The 21370-nt window shown below is 40.3% G+C and overlaps 1 protein-coding gene across 1 annotated transcript; it reads right to left on the reverse strand.

The window, feature by feature from the left end:
* Positions 1-3007: 3007 nt before the first annotated feature.
* On the reverse strand, positions 3008-19822 carry LOC110980082 (scavenger receptor cysteine-rich type 1 protein M130-like). Its single transcript, XM_022236413.2, has 10 exons — positions 19524-19822; positions 17855-17960; positions 16482-16826; positions 15494-15820; positions 13643-14023; positions 12953-13145; positions 11144-11307; positions 10676-10861; positions 9991-10167; positions 3008-9509 (listed from the first exon to the last, which is right to left on the reverse strand). The coding sequence occupies exons 2-10, from the start codon at positions 17943-17945 to the stop codon at positions 9211-9213; spliced, it is 2163 nt and encodes a 720-aa protein (XP_022092105.2). The 5' UTR covers positions 17946-17960; positions 19524-19822; the 3' UTR covers positions 3008-9210.
* Between the last annotated feature and the right edge of the window lie 1548 nt (positions 19823-21370).

Genomic DNA, 21370 nt, shown 5'->3' on the forward strand with positions numbered 1-21370 from the left:
TGAAAGGGGGCGAAAATCACTAATTTATATCTCGGTACTATACCATTCTGTTAGTAGTAGCCAAAACAGTGGTCAGTGTATGGAGGACGAAAAGTGACCATCTGCTTTTTCTGCTGTGAGAACAGTAGAAAAGCAGATTTTACGTCTTTGTAACATGTAATTTTCGACTTTTCCGCCATCTCAAATTAAAAGCAGAATGAACACTTGATTGTAATGCATTTTTCAATTTTTCTGCTGCAACGAAAGCAGTTTTATTTTTCCTTGCTGGCGGCCGAAAAGCGGCATTTCTGTCCTCAATGGGCCGCGAATGGGGTCATGAACGTTTAGGTTACGACTATTTCCGTTCTGGGGAGTAAAGACGTAGAAACCAATAATTAACCATGCTTTCTGGGGACCAATACCATACCGTACGGCAGTAGTATAAGTGTCTTTGTGGGGCCGAGAAAACGGCATCTCAAAGGAAATACAGTTTTACGTCTATCATCCAATAGACATATGCTTGGAAAACATTAGAATCTTTCATTACAAAAGACAGGGTGGACCGTAATTATTGGTAAATTTATACGCCTTCAATCCCCTATAGGAAAGGAAATGGTCATAAATTGAGCTTCACAACCCTTGCACGGCCCCTTGAAAGCAGAAAAACAGATGGCCACTTTTCGGCCGCCTATGTAAAATCTGCCTCTCCGGTATGATAAAAAAAAGGCAGAAAAGTAGAATTCACGGTTGTTGTCAAAACGTCTGATTCTCATTTCTGCCTGTTCGGTGGGCGAAAAGCAGATGGCCACTTTTCGTCCTCCATAAGTATATACCACCTTTGCAAAACTGAGTGCTGTTGCTGGTCATAACCAAGAACTGGTTCGGTTGTAATTATTCAAAGATTATTTTTGGGGATATTAACTTGGGTAAGAATTAACCGTGATTATGTAGTGCTCAGACCCGCAAAGCGATTAACCAAAGAGAAACAACGTTACCGAACCAATTCTTGGTTTTGACCGCCAAAACAAGTCCCAGACACGCTGTTTTGTTTTTTGGGGGGTGGGTCCTCAATCCAGCAGCATAACTCTATATTGGGAGGGATCCCTCCACCAGATCTGTTCGGATAATGCACCCCCCCGCGCAGAAAGTGAAGAAAGTGTGAACTGTGACTGAACCATAGAGTCCCCATCCCCCTGTAAAATATACCCCGTTCCGCCACTTATCGTTAGCACTAGCCATTGAGGCCCGTTTTGCAGTATCAAACTTCAACTATAATTACAAAATCCCAACTTCACTGGACAGCAAAAGAAACTTGCCACTCTCCACCAAGCAAAAATGACCCATGAATGGACAACATTTTAAACAACCAATGACAAAGTGAACACCTGTTTTGTCAAAATGATGTGCATGAGTGGTTTCTGTATGGGGATGCCATGATCCTTACTGACTATGGATACACATTATTAAAAAATAATGATTGTGACATTTTTTATTTCGTCCTGTGACATTGACTTCTGCGTAAAACTCAAGGCTCATTCTGTGACTATTGATTCAGTAACCAAGTTGCTGTGCATGTCAAATTCTTTGTTATACAGATAATCACTTGCTTTTGGGCATGTGATTAGTAAGGGGTATTGCAGCATACCTGGGTACAAAAATTGTTTATTTCTATGGAGTGAATATTTATGTGTGGCCTTTGACAGAAGTGGCAAGTTTCTTTTGCTGTCCAGTGTATATCCCAACTGTTCAGCAAGGGACATTATTCGTGATCTCCTTGCATAATGCAGTTGACGGCTGAGTCTTCACATGCCATGTTCTCTGTAATTTAGTACATGTAGTCTAAAACCCAGAGTATGAAGAATCCAATAGGTTCATTGTGAACCTGTGTAACTCCTCAGTTTCCGTGCTCTTTTGTGTAATGTACACCCTATAATTGGTTTCTGTACCATGGACAGTGGCTAACCAGGGATAAATTTCCGGGGTGGGGGGCCCACACATTTCTTTCAAGGGACACCACAAGAAAATCAGCTGCATCATTGCTGATGAAGCATTAGTGATTGGTGAGACTATGACTGGTGTAATATTTCAATAGTGGGAGGGGGCTCTATTTCCTTTTCAATTTTAGTTTATGATCTAATTTCCATCGACATTTCTTTCAAGGGACACCACAAGAAAATCAGCTGCATCATTGCTGATGAAGCATTAGTGATTGGTGAGACTAGGACAGGTGTAATATTTCAATAATGGGAGGGGGCTCTATTTCCTTTTCAATTTTAGTTAGTGATCTAATTTCCATCGGGGAATTTGTTACCACACACCGGATGGTTATAACATAGCATATTTTAGCTACTGAGTGGAGCTTTCCTTTAACCAGATGCATCATATAAAAGAAATCTCCTGGAACCATTAAGTGAGTAGGCCCTAGTGCATGGCTTTCCACATTGACAATCTCTGCTGAAGTAATTACCCCTGTAGATCTGCCTTATTCATAAATCTACTGATAATCTCTGCCGCGGTGTATCCAACTTTTGGTGTTGGGGGGCAAAATTCCAAAGGGAATGTTGCTTTGACCTATTTCAACATGATGTTGGGAAGCAAAAAAATCAAAAGCCTTACTAACTGTCCTGTGGAACACAGAGTTTCGGTTTACTGTTCAGAGCCACATGCGATAGAAGTATCTTGATATCATTTCCCAAGTATCACAGTACTTGTGGCTGCACTCAGCTGCCATATGCATGTTACCACGACAGAATAGATTATCTTTAATTTCTACAACTTGAATAGCCTTTGTCTCCCGGTCACGTTAGCAAAGGAAATCGACGAGAATTTTTCTTATGCATTCAATCATGGACGAAGGACACAAACTGTGTGGACGTTTGAGGCCAGATGCTGTATGTTTTGAAGAAGTAAACGTTAATTTAGGCCATGGCACATACTTGCTATGTGACTTGGCAGTAATTTAATACGGTACATCTAAGTGTTGTGTTTGTACATTGGAAGAATTGGGAGCATTGAGAGCATGGAGAACTTCTGGCAGAACGTTTCTGAGGCATATTTATATTACACACATCACAATGGTAAGCTCAGCAAAGCATTACATCATTATCCCGAAATACACATTAGACTGGCGGCTGCATACACTACAATCAGTTCCAGCAAATACACATACATGTACAAACAGAGAGTGTCATCATGTGGACATTGTTTGCCTTCAAATTTACTAGATTTGGTCACATGACAACTTCCCATGTACAGAGCAATCCTATACATTTATTTATATGTTTATTACGAGAAAAATCTCAAAATAGAAAAATTTACAAATGTTTGGAGTTGCATGATGATCACAAAGAGGTAGAAGCCAAGGCCAATTGTTCTGCCTGGTGATATATACACCCATACTCCACACACTTACCCTTTTCCTTGTTTATAAGCATGGTTTGTGTTCCTATTTAAATAGTTTGGACAAACCAGACATGGCTTTCTTATGGTGTAAATACTAAACACGACTGAATATTTCTTTTAAGAACCACATAAACATTTGTTCAGATAGACCAGACAGAAGATAGACAAATCACGCAGAGGGTTCAGCAGTCACGTTGGCCCAGCGGCTCTCTCTTTGCCTTCCATTTCTCTGGCCCAGGGTTCAAACCCAACCCAGACTGACAGGTGGATTGGGCTTTCAGTCCCTCCCCCCTGAATATTTTCCAGTGTGTTTCCCTCCTTCTATAAAACTGAACATTTCTTCAGCGTCTTCTCCCCAAGAGCCTCTAGAGATAACAGTTTACAACTGATGAAAGAGCTTTACATTTGCTTAATACAGAATACATCAATATACATGTAAATATATAAAGTCCTTTTTGCTTTGTCTAAAAATATGTTTAAAACACCACACAACTTTGACTCTGGGCAAGCAGGTTATACAAGGTGTACTAAAAACGGACACAAAGATTTCAAGATTAATTGCTCAATAACCAGTAAATATTTTCTGAGGCGGATCCGAGAGGAGGGGCATGTGGGGCAAATGGCCCCCCTTTTATTACCAAAAATATTAATTTCCAAAAAAAAAGAAGAAAAAGAGAAAGGGGGAAGAAAAAGGAGCCTAAAATTTCACCACCGTAGCGCCTAGTATACAATATAATTTCCTAGGCCCCAGACCCCACAACATCATGGCTTCATGCTTCATGCTCGGTGGGAATTTTATCCATTGCTGCTTTAGTTCATGTCCCCCCCCCTTTGGAAACTCCTGGATCCGCCCTTGTTAACCATGTGTGTATACTTTATTTGAAAAGCTATTTAGTCGTCTTTCATTTGATATTGGCAAACCAATGCTCATGTGTCACTTTGAATTGCCAAATTTGAAGCAACTAAATCACATCGTCCCCGTTCTGTCAACCATAATCTATGCACTTTTTGGTACCAAATGAAAGAAAACAGACTGGGTTTTCAAATGAAGTATAAACTTGCACAAAACCATTCTTCATCTTGAGTAATTCAACCTAAGATAAATGAACTAATCCTAACTCCTAAACCTCAAAATCACATGTACAAGTAAAATCTGCTATGTCCCACATGTAGCACAAAGCATCATACACAAATTATCTGATAATTCACGAACAGCAAGTTTATTTGGCACTTACTCTAGGCAGTGGTAAAACTTTTATGCCTTATTCATAAGTCTACTGATAATCTCTGCCGCAATGTATCCAACTTTTGGTGTTGCAGGAGTGGGGCAAATTCCAAACGGAAATGCTGCTTTGAGCTCATTCAACATGATGTTGGGAAGCAAAAAAATCAAAAGCCTTACTAACTGTCCTGTGGAACACAGAGTTTCGGTTTAATTACTGTTCAGAGCCACATGCAATAGAAGTATCTTGATATCATTTCCCAAGTATCACAGTACTAGTGACTGCACTCAGCTGCCATATGCATGTTACCACGACAGAATAGATTATTTTTAATTTCTACAACTTGAATAGCCTTTGTCTCCCGGTCACGTTAGCAAAGGAAATCGACAAGAATTTTTCTTATGCATTCAATCATGGACGAAGGACACAAACTGTGTGGACGTTTGAGGCCAGATGCTGTATGTTTTGAAGAAGTAAACGTTAATTTAGGCCATGGCACATATTTGCTATGTGACTTGGCAGTAATTTAATACGCTACATCTAAGTGTTGTGTTTGTACATTGGAAGAATTGGGAACATTGAGAGCAGGGAGAACTTCTGGCAGAACGTTTCTGAGGCATATTTATATTACACACATCACAATGGTAAGCTCAGCAAAGCATTACATCATTATCCCAGAAATACACATGAGACTAGCTGCATACACTACAATCAGTTCCAGCAAATACACATACATGTACAAACAGAGTGTCATCATGTGGACATTGTTTGCCTTCAAATTTACTAGATTTGGTCACATGACAACTTCCCATGTACAGAGCAATCCTATACATTTATTTATATGTTTATTATGAGAAAAATCTCAAAATAGAAAAAAAGTACAAATGTTTGGAGTTGCATGATGATCACAAAGAGGTAGAAGCCAAGGCCAATTGTTCTGCCTGGTGATATATACACCCATACTCCACTCACTTACCCTTTTCCTTGTTTATAAGCATGGTTTGTGTTCCTATTTAAATAGTTTGGACAAACCAGACATGGCTTTCTTATGGTGTAAATACTAAACACGACTGAATATTTCTTTTAAGAACCACACAAACATTTGTTCAGATAGACCAGACAGAAGATAGACAAATCACGCAGAGGGTTCAGCAGTCACGTTGGCCCAGCGGCTCTCTCTTTGCCTTCCATTTCTCTGGCCCAGGGTTCAAACCCAACCCAGACTGACAGGTGGATTGGACTTTCAGTCCCTTTCTGATTCCATGGGTCTCCCCCCCCTGAATATTTTCCAGTGTGTTTCCCTCCTTCTATAAAACTGAACATTTCTTCAGCGTCTTCTCCCCAAGAGCCTCTAGAGATAACAGTTTATAACTGATGAAAGAGCTTTACATTTGCTTAATAAAGAATACATCAAAATATATGTAAATATATAAAGTCCTTTTTGCTTTGTCTAAAAATATGTTTAAAACACCACACAACTTTGACTCTGGGCAAGCAGGTTATACAAGGTGTACTAAAAACGGACACAAAGATTTCAAGATTAATTGCTCAATAACCAGTAAATATTTTCTGAGGCGGATCCGAGAGGAGGGGCATGTGGGGCAAATGGCCTCCCTTTTATTACCAAAAATATTAATTTCCAAAAAAAAAAGAAGAAAAAGAGAAAGGGGGAAGAAAAAGGAGCCTAAAATTTCACCACCGTAGCGCCTAGTATACAATATAATTTCCTAGGCCCCAGACCCCACAACATCATGGCTTCATGCTTCATGCTCGGTGGGAATTTTATCCATTGCTGCTTTAGTTCATGTCCCCCCCCTTTGGAAACTCCTGGATCCGCCCTTGTTAACCATGTGTGTATACTTTATTTGAAAAGCTATTTAGTCGTCTTTCATTTGATATTGGCAAACCAATGCTCATGTGTCACTTTGAATTGCCAAATTTGAAGCAACTAAATCACATCGTCCCCGTTCTGTCAACCATAATCTATGCACTTTTTGGTACCAAATGAAAGAAAACAGACTGGGTTTTCAAATGAAGTATAAACTTGCACAAAACCATTCTTCATCTTGAGTAATTCAACCTAAGATAAATGAACTAATCCTAACTCCTAAACCTCAAAATCACATGTACAAGTAAAATCTGCTATGTCCCACATGTAGCACAAAGCATCATACACAAATTATCTGATAATTCACGAACAGCAAGTTTATTTGGCACTTACTCTAGGCAGTGGTAAAACTTTTATGCCTTATTCATAAGTCTACTGATAATCTCTGCCGCGATGTATCCAACTTTTGGTGTTGCAGGAGGGGGGCAAATTCCAAACGGAAATGCTGCTTTGAGCTCATTCAACATGATGTTGGGAAGCAAAAAAATCAAAAGCCTTACTAACTGTCCTGTGGAACACAGAGTTTCGGTTTAATTACTGTTCAGAGCCACATGCAATAGAAGTATCTTGATATCATTTCCCAAGTATCACAGTACTAGTGACTGCACTCAGCTGCCATATGCATGTTACCACGACAGAATAGATTATTTTTAATTTCTACAACTTGAATAGCCTTTGTCTCCCGGTCACGTTAGCAAAGGAAATCGACAAGAATTTTTCTTATGCATTCAATCATGGACGAAGGACACAAACTGTGTGGACGTTTGAGGCCAGATGCTGTATGTTTTGAAGAAGTAAACGTTAATTTAGGCCATGGCACATATTTGCTATGTGACTTGGCAGTAATTTAATACGCTACATCTAAGTGTTGTGTTTGTACATTGGAAGAATTGGGAACATTGAGAGCAGGGAGAACTTCTGGCAGAACGTTTCTGAGGCATATTTATATTACACACATCACAATGGTAAGCTCAGCAAAGCATTACATCATTATCCCAGAAATACACATGAGACTAGCTGCATACACTACAATCAGTTCCAGCAAATACACATACATGTACAAACAGAGTGTCATCATGTGGACATTGTTTGCCTTCAAATTTACTAGATTTGGTCACATGACAACTTCCCATGTACAGAGCAATCCTATACATTTATTTATATGTTTATTATGAGAAAAATCTCAAAATAGAAAAAAAAGTACAAATGTTTGGAGTTGCATGATGATCACAAAGAGGTAGAAGCCAAGGCCAATTGTTCTGCCTGGTGATATATACACCCATACTCCACTCACTTACCCTTTTCCTTGTTTATAAGCATGGTTTGTGTTCCTATTTAAATAGTTTGGACAAACCAGACATGGCTTTCTTATGGTGTAAATACTAAACACGACTGAATATTTCTTTTAAGAACTACACAAACATTTGTTCAGATAGACCAAACAGAAGATAGACAAATCACGCAGAGGGTTCAGCAGTCACGTTGGCCCAGCGGCTCTCTCTTTGCCTTCCATTTCTCTGGCCCAGGGTTCAAACCCAACCTAGACTGACAGGTGGATTGGACTTTCAGTCCCTTTCTGATTCCATGGGTCTCCCCCCCCCCTGAATATTTTCCAGTGTGTTTCCCTCCTTCTATAAAACTGAACATTTCTTCAGCGTCTTCTCCCCAAGAGCCTCTAGAGATAACAGTTTATAACTGATGAAAGAGCTTTACATTTGCTTAATAAAGAATACATCAAAATATATGTAAATATATAAAGTCCTTTTTGCTTTGTCTAAAAATATGTTTAAAACACCACACAACTTTGACTCTGGGCAAGCAGGTTATACAAGGTGTATTAAAAACGGACACAAAGATTTCAAGATTAATTGCTCAATAACCAGTAAATATTTTCTGAGGCGGATCCGAGAGAAGGGGCATGTGGGGCAAATGGCCCCCCTTTTATTACCAAAAATATTAATTTCCAAAAAAAAAGAAGAAAAAGAGAAAGGGGGAAGAAAAAGGAGCCTAAAATTTCACCACCGTAGCGCCTAGTATACAATATAATTTCCTAGGCCCCAGACCCCACAACATAATAGTTTCATGCTCGGTGGGAATTTTATCCATTGCTGCTTTAGTTCATGCCCCCCCACTTTGGAAACTCCTGGATCCGCCCCTGTTAACCATGTGTATACTTTATTTGAAAAGCTATTTAGTCGTCTTTCATTTGATAATGGCAAAACAATGCTCATGTGTCACTTTGAATTGCCAAATATGAAGCAACTAAATCACATCGTCCCCGTTCTGTCAACCATAATCTATGCACTTTTTGGTACCAAATGAAAGAAAACAGACTGGGTTTTCAAATGAAGTATAAACTTGCACAAAACCATTCTTCATCTTGAGTAATTCAACCTAAGATAAATGAACTAATCCTAACTCCTAAACCTCAAAATCACATATACAAGTAAAATCTGCTATGTCCCACATGTAGCACAAAGCATCATACACAAATTATCTGATAATTCACTAACAGCAAGTTTATTTGGCACTGACTCTAGGCAGTGGTATAACTTTTTAAGGGCCACATTTTCTTAATAAGGACATCCAGGATTGAATCCCTGTCCCTGATTTCAAAGGAGTGTTTTACAGAGTGTCGTCTCATGTTTACATAGCTATGGCTCTGCTCTGATGTGCTCTAGTGCATACACACAGGCCATCACTGTCATTCTTGAATGTCTACACTAACTGGCTATCTTGAACCTGTTCAGTCTTAGTAGCTTCTTCATACTGGTTGATGGGGGGCGCCGTGGCAGACATTTCAACCTCTCCTGCTCCACCTGCTTCACTTGCTTTCTGCTCTGTGCCCTCAGAAACCAGTTCATAGGGGCCTTGGTTGCTAGCACTGTTCCCAGGGTTTTCACTGCTACGGCCTGTGCCAGAAGCTCTCCGTGCTGTGATGCAGCAAACCATTACAATGATGATCACACATACCAGCAGGACTATGCCCACAATCCCGACCGCTGGAAATGAAGATGCTGGAATGAGATTAGAAACAGGAGAAGGAAATTCATGCAACTGTGTACTTTAACTTTGTCATGTGACATGTGAAAAATGTGTTCAGTTACTCATGGCAACAACACACCCATAGAAGGCTTCATCAATTCTCATTGCTTCAAGTAATTTGGATGATGCCCAAACTTTAGTGTCACCTCCAAAATAACGGTTGACTGATAGAAACGAAATTCTGTTGTGCTCATGGACTTGCTTTGCTTTGTTGAGGTTAGCTGTCCTATGTCAAAAGAACTTTTTGAGAATAACATATTCAACCTTAGTACACCCACAATACGAAGGCAAAGGAAAATGTGAGCGTGCCGTTTGATTCAAATCATTTTGCGGCTTTCCCATGCGTAAATTGGAAGCCAATTAAATGCATCCGAGGTCACATTAATTTGGCCCCATGATCTCATCTTGGTGACTAACAAACGTTTCCTTCCTCAACTTGAACACATTACTTACTCCCTTCATATTGGACAGAATTGCAGACAACACTGACGTCATCATTGTGGGTGCAGTCTGGAGAGATTTCAAACGAACTGCACACACTCAGTCTCTTTTCATCTCCTTCACACCAATTCCCACGGAATTGTAAAATTTTAGTCTCTTCAGCAGCTCTTCCTCGAAGTGGCATCACACCTAGAAAGCAAACAGCTTCACTGTCACCTCTGATAGCATTTTTGTTACCAAAGATGGGCAGCATTTACTGAGAAGCAAAGGGTGCCTCCTAAGCATAAGAGATCTGAAATCAATATTAAATCAGGAATGCAAGCAAGGAAGTGGACCTGCGGACAGCTCTTTCCCAAGATATAAAGGAGGACTCTCAACCACTGATCAGGGAGGGGCATTCTGTAGATGCTTTGCATTTCAACTTGAGTTTCCTCTTGGGTTAAAACTCCTGTTCATTTACTACACCAAAATCATCTCCTTCCACACATTCTTTCACTTCATCCACTTGGTACTGGTTTCTCCATCATGCTTCCCATCCCTAGTTCCCATCTTCCTCTTTTCAATAGCGATTCCCCGCCTCCAAGTCCTTTCAAAGTCCCTTTTCATTAACTTTTCCACCTTCCAATTCATTCCCCCCAGTCCCCACATGACCACCCTAATCTGTCACCCAGCTAAGCCAACCGTTCCTCCTACATACCTGTTGATACAGCACCATCGTAGCCCAACTCACGACAAAGTAAGGTTGCTGTCACCATATCCAAGCCGGACTGGACACACAGTGTGGACCATATGGAATTAATGTCAGGATTATAGTAGTTCCAGTATATTTCAACACGACCAGATGCCATACTGTCACCATCAGAAAGTCGTAAGTTGACTCCATCTACCAGAGGTATAAAGAGACAATCATCTGATCATGTAACGGTGAAATAAAAAAAATTCATCGCAATTTATGCAACTTACACATAATGCTCACACACAGCAGACAAACAATGATGAGAATCTTTGATGAAAGGTTGCTGCTGTTTCTGTGCGTTTGATCTTCAATGGCATATCTGCAGGTAATATCGAGGATTAAATAACACAGAGTACAAGACGAAATGTTACTTATATGATGGAGAGTTTTCATTGTCATTTTTCATTAAAGGTGTTAACATCAATGTACCTGAGGTCCAATCTTTGTTTGGTGAGGATGAGTGGTTATCACATCGAATGGCAGCCTTGTCGTAGTATCCACATGTGGTGTAGTAACTCTCTTCAATGTGGCACTGATCAGCATTGTCGCACAGGCCCAGCACCTCAATGTTGAGAGAATCTTCTGAAATCTTACTAAACAAACAAAAAAGCAAACTCGGCTGTGAAAGGATGGTTAATTGTAAACAATTGGGATCGCTGTAACAGTGGGAATTATATACATATACATTTTTCTTTCCAAATTCCAATATATTTTCTGTAGTATTTGTCACATTTATGTGAGAAACCAAGGTGTTTCCAGACCTGAAAATGGTCCAAATACGCCAATCTTGGCATCATCGGACAGCTCACATGTTCCAGGACTAAACTATGACAATGTTCAAAACTTCATGACATTTAATAAATTATTTAATAATAATCAAATGATATGTACAAGATATATCCTACTTCAAACTTAAAGGTTTAATGTACAGTATGGCACATTGGCAATGTTTTACTTATTGTATACAATGTATTACGGCAATGTATACGTATTGGAGAAACACCCCCTCGTGGAAAGAAACACATTGCAGCTTCAGTTAGAAACCCTCCCCCCTTCTAACTTCAGCCCACAAGTTGCTCCACAAAAGTTGCCTCTTGATCAATCCACACACTCAGTGCAGCAGCTCCAACAGTGAGCAGTGTACACATATGTACATGGAGTACTGGTACAGTGTTCTTCTCTCATCTTGTTAACTAGAGTTGTTTTAATTTTTTTACATCTGCCCGGTGTAAATTTACCTTTGAAATAGTTTTTCATTGGTTATTTTAAAGGTTCACTTGAAGTGGTTGATTGTCATCTGCTGGTTTGAAATTCCTTTTGCCCTATTTGTTTTGACTCCGACCTCGAAGTTTGTTGTCTGGGTTCCTATTTATCTAGTCCCCTGCTGTTCCCTTCAAAGACCCTTGGTTAGTTGTTTGTTTGGTTGTTTCATTGAGCGAGTTTCCCAATATATTGTGTCTTTTTTCCAAGTTACACTTGCTGCCAAAAAATTGCAGATGGCATGATTACACATAAATGAATTAACAAACAATACAACACATGTAACCTAGTGTTCTCTGTCGAATGCCCGATTGCTATTATTTACTAAGCACAGCATGATCTCCAAATGGTTATGCACACCACCATGCACAACACAATATGTCTGTATATTGTGAGGTAGGTTGAGAGGGGTTTTTTTAGTTGGTGTTCGGATCCACTGACTATCCGGATTCAGAACTGAAAAAAAAAACGAATTTAATTTTGAGAAGTTTCGGATCCACTGACCAACAATTTAGCGATATAAGTGAAAAAAGGGGCTTTTTTAGATCTATCATAAATAATTCTCTTTTTTTTTTTACATTCTCCTCTGGAATTTGTCTTTAAAAATAAAAAACTTCGCCTAAGCGTGTGTGATGCATCGGTGGAGTGGGTAATGGACCTCGCACTGTGGCAGGAAATTTTGTAGAAACCTGCAAGTGGTACACTCTCACAATAAATTTGAACGCTGCAAATACGAGCATAGACAATAGAGATCAAGCTCTGTGAACAGACTTGCAGAAATCTTTATCCATCCATATTTCTGGTCCCCCAACTGCAGTGCAATGTGCATGTAGTATAACAATTCTGTATAGCCAGGAAGCACAGACAGGTTGCTGCCTATCCATCGTGCCTTGCTTTGCGATTTCAGTGCAGAGCATGGCAGGAGTTGAGTTGAGCCGTGTCTAAGGCACATGCCAAACTACGGTGGCTACAACTTACCTGTACTCCTTGGAGAATCGTAGGGTGGGTAAATTCTGTCCATGTTCGTAACCCAACGATCCGCAGGCTTTTTGAATGTAAGTGTACTCCAGACCTGACCTTGGTATACAGATGTTCCACCAATTACCATTGAAGTAGGTCTGAAGCTGACCTTCATAAGGCTTAACTGATCCAACAAGACGAACAACTTGTCCTGTTTGAATACCATAAAAAATGAGTAGGTTAATGAAAATGCTGTTCTCTCTCAAAAGCAGAGAAGCGATTTGGCAAGGTGAGAGCATGGAACATGAAAAGGTTTTACTATGTCATTTTGATCCACTGAAGCCTGGAAGTCAGTGCAGACTGGGGTAGATCGCTCCGATCAATCTGATTACTCAATTCAAAGATGGCAACAGGAAAATGAAAAAGAAATTCCCCAAGTTTTTAACCTGAACATAAGAGAACCCAAAGTAATGAATGGTGACAAAATGATTTCATTTGCTTCAAACAGAGTATAAAAAATGTTCATGTTTGACATAATAAAAGGAAATCATTGTCTTTATGTCCACAGCCCTGACACTTGGTAATAATAGAAACTTCCACTCAGGTGCTACACTATGTAGCTCTGGAGTTAAAAATGACCTGTCCCATGTCAAAACAATAGATGATTACTTGATAGCCTTGTCTGAGACTGAAAACTAACACCATTACCTGGGTCAGGGGAGGGAGATATACTACAGTTGACTCTAACCAGTCCACCATTACACTGACTCCTGTCTATGATCACATGACTACACTCCAGAAGATGCCTCTCTGAGCCAATGCACTCCACTGATCCCAAGACGCTCCAATCATCACCGGTGCCCATGTAGTTGGTTCCACTTGTCTCGATGGCATAATGAAAGCCCAGCTCCTGACAGACTACAGTGGCTGCTTGGATATCCCAGGATTCATCACTGCAGATGGACCAATCCTGATCCACGTACTGGTAAGCAAAGGCTTGGAGCTGAACAACACCTGTACTTGTTGAGTTGTCAAGTACAAACTGATGCAACCTCAGAGAGTATGGCTGTTGAGCGTCCCCAATTAAAACTATGAATAAGAATTGGCATAATGATAACAGTGAAGTTCTCGTAACGACAATAATGGCAAAAATGAAACACTCAATCTGTCATTAAAATAAAATTAGTGTTTCAACTAATCAAATATTACAACATTATTTACTTCAAATAACATCTGAATAAATCACTAATTTTTGTAAACGCAGTAAAACCATGACAGAGATCTCAAGTTCCAACACCACACTTAAACAGATGATCCTGTGTGTCTTACAGTTTGCGCGAATCTTTTGACAACTTAAGATTTTTGAGAGTAGTATAACCATTTCTTATGGGTTCAGATATTTTCTCCGCTCTCAAAACAATTAATAGCATTTTTGCATTTATTGGTAATGCCTAGAGTTTCCAGCAGTGCAATGTCTTTGCCGAGTGTGAAGAGCCGCAACTGTGCCTATTTATGTAGTCATGCCAGTACAGCGGTATATTCAGTGGGGTATGTGCTTATTTCTGTAGTCATGCCAGTACAGCGGTATATTCAGTGGGGTATGCGCCTATTTATGTAGTCATGCCAGTACAGGGGTACATTCAGTGGGGTATGTGCCTATTTATGTAGTCATGCCAGTACAGCGGTATATTCAGTGGGGTATGCGCCTATTTATGTAGTCATGCCAGTACAGCGGTATATCCAGTGGGGTATGTGCCTATTTATGTAGTCATGCCAGTACAGCGGTATATTCAGTGGGGTATGCGCCTATTTATGTAGTCATGCCAGTACAGGGGTATATTCAGTGGGGTATGTGCTTATTTCTGTAGTCATGCCAGTACAGCGGTATATTCAGTGGGGTATGCGCCTATTTATGTAGTCATGCCAGTACAGGGGTATATTCAGTGGGGTATGTGCTTATTTCTGTAGTCATGCCAGTACAGCGGTATATTCAGTGGGGTATGCGCCTATTTATGTAGTCATGCCAGTACAGCGGTATATTCAGTGGGGTATGTGCCTATTTCTGTAGTCATGCCAGTACAGCGGTATATTCAGTGGGGTATGTGCCTATTTATGTAGTCATGCCAGTACAGCGGTATATTCAGTGGGGTATGTGCCTATTTATGTAGTCATGCCAGTACAGCGGTATATTCAGTGGGGTATGTGCCTATTTATGTAGTCATGCCAGTACAGCGGTACATTCAGTGGGGTATGTGCCTATTTATGTAGTCATTGCCAGTACAGCGGTATATTCAGTGGGGTATGTGCCTATTTCTGTAGTCATGCCAGTACAGCGGTATATTCAGTGGGGTATGTGCCTATTTATGTAGTCATTGCCAGTACAGCGGTATATTCAGTGGGGTATGTGCCTATTTCTGTAGTCATGCCAGTACTGCGGTATATTTAATTGGGTATAGTCCAAATAAATTTATGACACGAATCTATTAAGATTTATAATACAGAACAGCTGCACATGATGCCTCTTGCCTCAATGACAATGACCATGTCACTGTGACTTACCTTGCTTTGGCATACAGATCACAGCAGCTTTCACATGGTCACTGTCACAGCCATACGTTTGTGACAACTCAAAAGAACAATCAATGAGCCTGGATTCCGTTCCTTCACATGACATCTCCCTGCTTGTAACATAAGCTCTTGAATAGTCACCATGGAAACTTGTCACTGTCAGTGCCTTGGGGAATCCTAGCTGCCCACAAACCACGGACCCAGCCCGTTGATTCCACTGGTCCCTGGACAGGCAAAGGATGCCCCACTTGTTGCGATCATAAACTTCTATAAGACCACTGTTGTCATGGAAACCACCAGTGAGCCGCAGAGAGAATGCTTGAAGGTAAAGCAAATGACAAGTCTTACATTCCTTAGAATATCCAAGTGTTTTGTGATTTATTGAGCTCTGGAAGAATAAAATTTAATTCACTGCTTCATATCTTGAGATAAAATTTGACTTTCTTCACCCTTTTTCCCCCACATGACTTTGTAGCTAGTACTGAAGCACAATTGGATTGAATTACTTCCTCAGTTGGTCCTTTATTAAAACAGATTAATGCTGTGGATATGTACGCTGGTAACTGAGACCCACTGATCATGTAGTTTTTGTCTACTGTCTTGGACAACGGATGGGCTCCTCTCCTATACCGACAGTCCTTTCTGTTACATAACAAAGTTAACCTACTGTATTTCTTTTACTATTAAACTGGAATTTTCCTTTTGTTTGAGCCATCTTATAAGAATTCCTATAAAGTCTGTTTATTTGCTGCGTTAGTATCCACTACGGAATTTTGGAAGTTTATCTTTCTCAACTGGTGCTGGAGCCTCTTTGACTCTATGAAATTATCTGTCCTCACAGGTACCCATTTATGCCCGGTTGCAGACATTCTTTGCCAGACAAAGTAGGTGGGGGTGAAGTGACTTGCTCGAGGTCACATCATCATGTTGGGAATTTGGCCTGCGAATAAGGACTATCACCTGAATGCATCATACTCACCTGGATTTAGTTGGCAGTGCACAGCTGCCTTCACCTTAGGGAAATAAACACTGCCTCCACATTCAGAGCGTTGTTCTGTCCTCGGAGAACAGTCGCTCAGTCTCGTCTCATAGCCCATACAAGACAAACTAGAGACCCAGGTTACCGCGTAACTCTCAGGTAATGTGCCAACAAAGTTTGTAGCAGTCACTGCTGATGGGTAGCCTAACTGACGGCAGATAACTGAAGCGACCTGCCGCGTCCACTGATTGCTCTCCATGCACAGCAATCCCCATTCCCCATCATAAAACACCTGTACAAGGCCACTATTGTCATACTCTCCACTGGTCAGTCGAACAGACAATGCTGGAGAGTAGAAAGCCCAAAAAAGTCAAGACAAAACAGTACTTTTACAAATGAGGAAAAAAGAAATTAAAAATGACAGTATTTTTAATGCAAGTTTACAGTGGATTGGATGTTGCTCCATAAGCCCACTAAATTATACAGCAAAGATTCTGCAATGGTTTCAGTCATCTCACTCAAACATGAGGCTTCTATACTTGACAAGATTGAGCTTGTTAAAATACAGTAGCACAACCATGGAAAGATTAAATGTGAAAAATAAATGTTCAGCTCCAGTTTCCAGTTTTAAACGAAATTCTCATAAGGTAGCAGTATATGACATTCTTTGAACATTGTTTTCTGCTTTACTTTTAGCTTAGAGGAAACAAGTTGCAGGTCAAATAGCCAATGAAAAACAATAGTTTAGCTCTAGAGTCGAAATGAAAATACTACAGTTGAAAATTGCACCGAGTATTTGGCAGCATCCACGGCCAGTTCCCATAGAATCATGCATAATATCAAGCCGCAGCCAACTGATTCGGACAAGGCCTTTGTGTTAAGATACATGAATGAAGTCATCTGTTAAGAATGCCCAACTGAAATGTATGGAGGCCTCGGGGAAATCCTTCACCGTACATATTACTCAATCCCACCCATCAAAAACACGTTAAAATTACAAGGTAGCAGAATTCCTGCCGATCAAGTAAGTTTTGAGGCTTTGGAAATTGTTTGATGCAAAATAAATGAATCCTTTATTTTGCCAATGTGCAGGTCTATGGCAACGCGTGGGGTGACCAAAACCCAGACCCTTTTTTTTAGCCTAATGTTAAATGATCAACTTGCCACATAATTCAACAATGTCACTGAAAATCTTGTACAGGTTGCTCATGTTGTTGCAGTATAAACTTGTTCTCTGTATCTTCATTCTCTCTGTAACCTCTTTGATGGAAAAACCAAGTTTGGTAGGTCTGGTTGCAATCTTGTAAGTTCAAGGGATACAATGTAAGAGCCAATAACCCAGTTTACAATGTCTAATAATGATGTGAGCTTACGTGGTGGGGCAGAGAGCGTGGCTTGCATGCAGAACACACTCAGATAGATGAAGATGGACAATCGGAACCATTCTACACTTGCTGTCTCCATACTGTAGGTTCATCACTAAAGGCCAATTAAACAGTAAAAGAAACGCTGGGTTTAGATTCACCTGTCAAGAATTCTCGTAAAACTAATTACGTGAATTTAATAAAATATTCCCCTTCCTTCCTTTTCTTTCTTTCCATCTTCCCTTACTCTAAAATCTATGCTGGCAATTAATGTTATCAAGCTTAGTGAAAAAATAAACCTAAAATTTCTCATGCTGACCAGTTGGAATTCGTGTACCAAAATACAATTACGATATCAAAACTACAAAATGTACATGTACGGTGACTACAAGCAATTTTATGAGTAAGAACTCCATTTGGTGGCACATGGAAGTGGGTGGATTAAGGAGGGGGGGTGGACAATGCAAGTTGCTTGATTGGAGTGATGAACAGTCATATTGTTTGCAAATGCACTCGATTCGGGTGGACTTCCAGCTCAAATTGCACTTGACTCACCAGCTTTACACAATAAATTTAAGAAAAAATTGAGAAACTTCCAAATACATGTACAAATTGAGAGTTTTTTACAAAGGGTGTGGAACTGAGAAAAATTTCCTCACAACATGAAGAGGACAAAGTTGGACCTAATCATGCCCAAACAAAAAAATTATCTTGCATACCCTAGTAAGTTTCTTTTAGAGGGGATTAGTAAATACTAAAATGCAATTTCACAAGAGCCAAAGAAATCATAATAGCATGAATTGAATAGGTTGTTTGCTTCTTGTAATTAACACCACAAAATGTGTGACAGTACAACTTTAAGTTAGAAAAAAAAATTATTTTGGAAAGTTAGAGGAAAGAGTTCTGAACAAAGACTTCACTTGACATCCTGTGTGGTGTACAAACCTGGCAGAGACTTTTCTAAAAAATTCATGTTTTTTCAAAGTAAAAACCTCAATATTTTCCATGCTAAATTTGACTTTTTAGAATATGTTATTGCTTTCTGATGGCTCATAAACCACTGCAAGGGGAAATCTATGTCTATGTCCATATATAAATGCTGAAAACTTGTCATTTTAGACAATGGATGGGTTCTATATGGACTACACAACACATTCTTTTAATATTTGGACATGATCCAAATCATAAATATTCGATTCATTTGTGGAGACCGACTATTCGGCCACTAGTCTACTACTACCTTTCTTACAGTGGCATATGGAGCTTTGGTGTCACTGGGGCAAAAACCCAAAACGGGGTGAACATATGGGAGCAAGGCGGACGTCGGGCCCCACAGTTATGGGGGTAGGGGCAAATTCAAAAGCAATGTAGGCCTACATGTACTTTCGGCATGTTCGGGCTTATTCAACAATGTAAATAAAAGAGGGAGAAAAAATATATAAATGTACCCTATTTATCTGACGAACAAATGCACTGATTAGTTTCTTTCCTACGCACCTATTAAGTATTCTCAGTTAAAAAAATTAAAAACAACCGCCCCCCACTCCACCCCTACTGGATACGCCGCTGGTTCCGATCAATCTTTGGTCCCGACATGGAGGAAGGAAAACTTCCTCCATGGTCCCGACTACCGTTCCTGTGGTCGGAACAACGCTTGAAGGAAAGGAAATATACATACATGGAAAGCGAAATCAGGTGGTGACTGACGGAACTCGCACTCGCAGATAGAAATCTCACGTACTGATGGTTTCATCCATTTGCCAACTACAAACACCAGCTTTATTTTTTGGTACCTGACATCGCAGAGCTAGCTGGAGATACGATCGCCGCGGAGGGAGATGGGGTGCAGCGCGGGTCCCGTTCTTACTACGATTCGTGTTCTTACAGTATACAGGTACACTGTAGGATAGCGTGAACCAGTGTAGTAGGGCTGAACCACATGAACAATGAGCAAGGCACCGACAACAAGTGAAACGGCGGTGGCCTTGGCCTTCCTTCCTTTGCGACGAACAGTCGCGTAGTAGACGCGGGCGCTAGACGGAATTTCTCAAGTCTGATCATGTGCTTACATATAAAGTACATGTACACATGCATTGACATTCACAACTTCCTGCCTATGCTACATCGTGGGATAAAAATACTCATCATTGAGTACGTGATGAAAACATACTTGAAAACATATAATTCAAAATTTGAAACAAAATACGGACGCAATATTTAATCCCGCTGCCGTGGTTGCCCAAGAGAAATAGTTTCTGTCGAGGTGCTCTCCAAATTGTTAAATGGGAAACGGGAAATAATTAAAATATAAATACAAAAACTCATGAAAATAAAACCAATACTAAGGTAACATAACATCACATTAATACAATAATTTGAATTAATAAAGCAATGAATAAAACAAAATTTGAAAGTAAACTGAAATGGGCGTCTTAAACTACTTTCAGTGCACACATGAAAAAAACCTGTTCTGGCAATAGGCTTTTTCCAATAGTGTGCCACCAAGAGTTTACAATGCGTTGGCCAATCACAATGCGCGAAATTCGTCGACCCAATGCGCGTTTGGAAAGGGTCGACAAATTTCGAGCCTGATTGGCCAACGTGTTGTAAACTCTTGGTGGCGCACTATTGTGAATCGCCCGTGGGTGCACTGAACTAATTCAAGCTCCATTGAAAATAGTGTAAAATCAACCAAGTTTGGAGCCCCATGGCAGGCAACTGAAGTCCCTGAGGCCTCTCAAACAAAAATCAATGTGTTGTTTGGTCCTTCAGATTTCATTTGATTTTCAATTTTTAGTAGGTTAACCAATGATTTTTTTTAATTATCCGCCCAAAACAAACTCACCCCCCAAAAAGTGAATGTTGCCAAGCCCTCCCAGCGGCCATTTTTCAAATGACATCCCTCACCTTCCGGGGGCTCTTCTGACTAATTTTCAATCCCATTTTTGTCTGTTTTGCCCCCAGATGGGTGCCCCTGAATCTACAGAGATGATTCTGGGCCATACTGACACAATTCCACCATTTCCTGGCCCAAACAGACCTCTCTTTTCGAAACAATCTCTGGGGGGTACTTTTTGTGCGCCTCCGCCTGGCGGAGAATTTTCCTTGAATTGGAACACTGCACCCCCGTATTATGCAATGGAAAACAATGGAAAACAAAATACACGTAGGCCTGCATAGAGCCTTCAAAAAAATTGGATGACCTTGCAGGATTGAAGCCGGATTTTCCGGCAACAAAGCATGGATGATAGGACCCTGGTTAAAGAGGTGTTCATATAAAGAGTGAAAAAAAGTATTTAGGGGAGGGTTCCAGACAGAGGTCTCGAAGATCATGGGTAAGCGAATAAAACAATCTGGGAAAGAGGGTAAAGACAGAAAATTCCATTCGGCAGTATTAATGTTTGAAGAGCAGGGTGTCTGTCTTCGTTGTGTTAGGCCGGTGTGGGAGAAAATGTGATGGGATGTTAATATGTTTGAAGAGGTATTTGATGACGACGGAAACACTTAAGAAGACAAGTCTGTTGT

Source organism: Acanthaster planci, linkage group LG06 (genome assembly GCF_054643075.1).
Source record: "Acanthaster planci isolate LZ-2023a linkage group LG06, COTS_SCS, whole genome shotgun sequence".
NCBI classification, from domain to species: Eukaryota; Metazoa; Echinodermata; class Asteroidea; order Valvatida; family Acanthasteridae; genus Acanthaster; species Acanthaster planci.